This window comes from Trichinella spiralis (genome assembly GCF_000181795.1).
Source record: "Trichinella spiralis strain ISS 195 chromosome Unknown Scfld4216, whole genome shotgun sequence".
NCBI classification, from domain to species: domain Eukaryota; kingdom Metazoa; phylum Nematoda; class Enoplea; order Trichinellida; family Trichinellidae; genus Trichinella; species Trichinella spiralis.
In genome coordinates, this window is record NW_003531155.1 from 1 (window position 1) to 3,984 (window position 3,984).

At 41.4% G+C, this 3,984-nt stretch overlaps 1 protein-coding gene across 1 annotated transcript; it reads left to right on the plus strand.

The window, feature by feature from the left end:
• Nucleotides 1-205: 205 nt before the first annotated feature.
• On the plus strand, nucleotides 206-3,838 carry Tsp_13462 (putative spectrin repeat-containing domain protein). The gene is made up of 14 exons (XM_003367473.1): nucleotides 206-214; nucleotides 431-619; nucleotides 683-838; nucleotides 901-1,531; nucleotides 1,599-1,721; nucleotides 1,779-1,996; nucleotides 2,094-2,186; nucleotides 2,257-2,388; nucleotides 2,497-2,757; nucleotides 2,836-3,027; nucleotides 3,099-3,190; nucleotides 3,278-3,414; nucleotides 3,492-3,673; nucleotides 3,737-3,838. Exons 1-14 carry the CDS (start codon nucleotides 206-208, stop codon nucleotides 3,836-3,838), a joined length of 2,517 nt encoding a protein of 838 aa, XP_003367521.1.
• The last annotated feature ends 146 nt before the right edge of the window (nucleotides 3,839-3,984 follow it).

Consider the following 3,984-nt stretch of genomic DNA (forward strand, 5'->3'; position numbering starts at 1 on the left):
TTCTATCGAAGAATACTGGATTCAAGCTGAAACGTGGATGACCAAACAGGAGGGTATGTTGTTTCTGTATTATGAAATTTATAATCATCCAATGATGCGCATATAATTAGCTTGATTGTTCGATCACTGCATGCAATCAGGTTGACAGAATGCGCAATAGAAGGAAAAAATTTCAAAGAACCTTTTCGCTAGCACCAGTTTTCTTATGCTGGATGTTTGATAGTATTGTTTCTGACATTTTTTGCATGTCCTAAAATAGTTGTTTTTTTTTCTAAAAGAAAAAAGAACTTTTTCGAATATTTATTCCAAGAAGTGGAGAAATGATTGAAATTGCAATTGTAGATTTTTATCGAACGAAATGCGTTCAATTTGACATTTGAAAAATTTGCATATTTTGGTTTATCTTTTTCATTTTCTGATTTCTGTTCAGGCCTTCCTCGCAAATGAAGATTTGGGCGAAAGTTTGGACAGCGTTGAGGCGTTGATTAAAAAGCACGAAGACTTTGAGAAATCGTTGGCCGCACAAGAAGAGAAAATTAAAGCGTTCGACGAATTCGCCACCAAACTTATCGAAGGGCAACACTACACGGCCGACGATGTGGCTTTGCGTCGTCAAGCGGTAAAATTTAATTCAATTAAGTAATTAATTTTTGTTTATTAATTTTTCTTTGTTTGTTCATAGCTTTTGCAACGACGCGCCGGATTGTTGGAACGCGCCGCTCGACGACGAACCATGCTCGAAGATGCGTATCGACTTCAACAGTTTGAACGCGACTGCGATGAAATGATGTCGTGGATAAATGAAAAATTGAAAACTGCTCGAGATGAAAATTACTTGGTAAAATATTTTCAAATTTGCATTAAAAAAATATATATACGAATGTGTGTAATTTTTAAAAGGATCCGACAAATATACAAGGGAAAATTCAAAAGCACGCAAATTTTGAGCAAGAATTGCACGCGAACAAGTCGCGTCTGGATGACATACACAAACGTGGAAGTGAGCTGGTCAGCAGTGGCCATTACGCCGCTGATGACGTGAGCAGGCGCTTGGACGAAGTGCAGAACAGTTGGAGCGATTTGGTTGTGGCCACTGAGCAGAAAGGGGCCAAGTTGAAAGAGGCCGGCGGTCAGCAGCAGTTCAACCGCAACGTGGAAGATATTGAAATGTGGCTTGCCGAGGTCGAGGCGCAGCTAATGTCCGAAGATTACGGCAAAGATTTGATATCGGTGCAAAATTTGCAAAAGAAGCACGCGCTGCTCGAATGCGACGTCAACGCCCACGCGGAGCGGATCGAGGGCGTTGGCCAGCAGGCGGCCCAGTTCGAAGCGGCCGGTCACTTCGACATCGGCAACATACGCGCCAAAGAGCAGAAGCTGATCGGCCGTTACAACGCTCTTCAAGAGCCGATGAGCCGTCGCAAGGAGAAGCTGGCCGAATCACTGCGCGGTCATCAGCTCTTCCGCGACATTGAAGACGAATTTTCGTGGATTCGAGAAAAAGAACAAATTGCCGACTCGACCAATCGAGGTTTGATTTTGTTCAATTAATTGATTATTTAATTAAATTAATTCATTTTTTTGCTTTTTTACAACAGGTCGAGATTTGATCGGTGTTCAAAATTTGATCAAAAAGCACAATGCTTTGATGGCCGAAATTGCCAATCACGAAGTGCAAATTAACAAAGTGGTCAACGCTGGTGAGGAAATTATGAAAGAAGGTAATTGATTTTTCCACATTTTCCACGTTTGTTTTTAATATTATTTTTTTGTGTAAGATCATTTCTTGGCTTCGGAGATCAAGGCCAAGTTGTCCGCGTTGCAAGACAACTGGCAGTTATTGAAAGAAAAAGCGAACAAACGCGGCCAAGATTTGGAAGATTCCTACATGGCGCATCAGTATTTGGCCGACGCCAACGAAGCCGAATCTTGGATGTCCGAAAAGGAGCCAATTGTCGGCAGTGCCGACTATGGTAAAGATGAAGACTCGGCCGAAGTGAGAAATTTTATCAATTGATCAATTAATTAATTAATTATTGCGTATTATTATAATTATGTGTAAAAAATTGGTTTTTTTTCTTAAATTTCTTCAGGCTCTTTTGAAAAAACACTCTGCTCTGATGTCGGATTTGGAAGCGTTTCGTTCGACTATTGAACATCTTCGCGAACAAGTCAACCATTGCAAAGTATGAAGATGAGACGAACGTGAAACACGAATTTTTATGCTAATTTTTGCCGCTGTTGTTTACTTTTCAGACTGATACGACGATTATTGGCTCATTGGGACGGGAATGCGTTGTCGCTTTGTACGACTACAGCGAAAAATCACCTCGCGAAGTTTCGATGAAAAAGGGCGACGTTTTGACCTTGTTGAATTCATCGAATAAGGTAAGCAGTAAAAGAAGAGGAAAAAAAGAGAATAAAATTGTTTTTATTAATTAATTAATAGAGGAGGGGTGTGAGACGTTGTGGTTTGGATTTTTTTTCTTTTTGCAGGATTGGTGGAAAGTCGAAGTGAACGATCGCCAAGGTTTTGTACCGGTGGCTTATTTGAAAAAGATGGAGCCTGGTTTGTCGTCAAGTCAGCAACAGTTGCTCCAGTCGAGCAGCATTGCGGCCAAACAGTCACAAATTGAAAATTTGTACCAACATTTGCTCGATTTGGGCAATCAGCGTCGCAAAAAGCTCGAAGAAGCTTGCAAAGGGTATCAATTGTTGCGCGAAGCGAACGAACTCGCCGAATGGATCCGTTCGAAAGTATGTATATTCCTGTTTTTTCCCTTGTGCACACGTATGATTTATTTGCATATGTTAATTTATTTTGTTTCTTTTCAGGAACAGTTGGCTACTAGTCACGAAATTGGTCAAGATTTGGAAGAAGTTGAAGTGTTGCAAAAGAAATTCGACGAATTTCAAGCGGATTTGCGAGCGCACGAAGTCCGCTTAGCGGAGATGAATAAAATATCCACTGCGTTGGCCGCTATTGGTCAGACTGAAGCGGCAGTGAAAATACGTCATCAGATTGATGTGCGTATTTTTTTTCTATTCGATTCTGTATTTCTTTGTGAGTGGAAATTTGAGTTTTTTTTGTTTTGTAGAATTTGAACGAACGCTGGCAAGCGCTTCAAGAAGTCACTACCCAACGTGCCCAACAACTTGGCTCTGCGCACGAAGTTCAACGTTTCCACAGGTTTGTTTGTTTACTTTTTTTTACTATCATTCATTAATGTGTGATTGCGTTTTCGTTGTTTTTTGAAACTTTTCCATTTTGTTGCAGGGATGTCGATGAGGCGAAAGATTGGATGAAAGAGAAAGATGACGCGTTGGATTCGGAAGATTTCGGACGTGATTTGAGATCAGTTCAAGCTTTGCAGAGGAAACACGAAGGCTTGGAACGTGACTTGGCCGCTCTTGGTGACAAGGTGAATTTTGAGAAAATCATAATTGAAAAAAATTATTTTAATAAGAAGAATTAAATTTAAAATTTCAAGATTCGCCAACTGGACGAAACTGCGAATCGATTGCGTCAGACGCATCCCGAAGCGGCCGAACAGATTTACGATTTGCAATTGCAGCTGAACGATCGTTGGTCGGCGTTGACATCCAAGGCGAACAATCGCAAAGAGAAATTGCTCGATTCTTACGATTATCAGCGCTTTTTGTCCGATTGCAGGTGAAATTTTTTTTTCTTGTTCTTATTGTTTATTTATGTAAATTTTTTTGTCTGCTGTTTCAGAGATTTGCAACGTTGGAACAACAATACGATGGTGTTGGTGAACAGCGACGAGTTGGCCAACGATGTGACCGGTGCCGAGGCGTTGCTGGAACGGCACAGTGAATACAGGACGGAAATGGACGCGCGGGCTGGCATGTTCCAAAAGTTCGACCAATTCGGCAACGACCTGTTGAGCATGCACCACTACGCGTCGGCGGACGTTGTCGAGCAGATGCCCAAGATTGCCGAAGCGCGGGAAAATTTGGAAA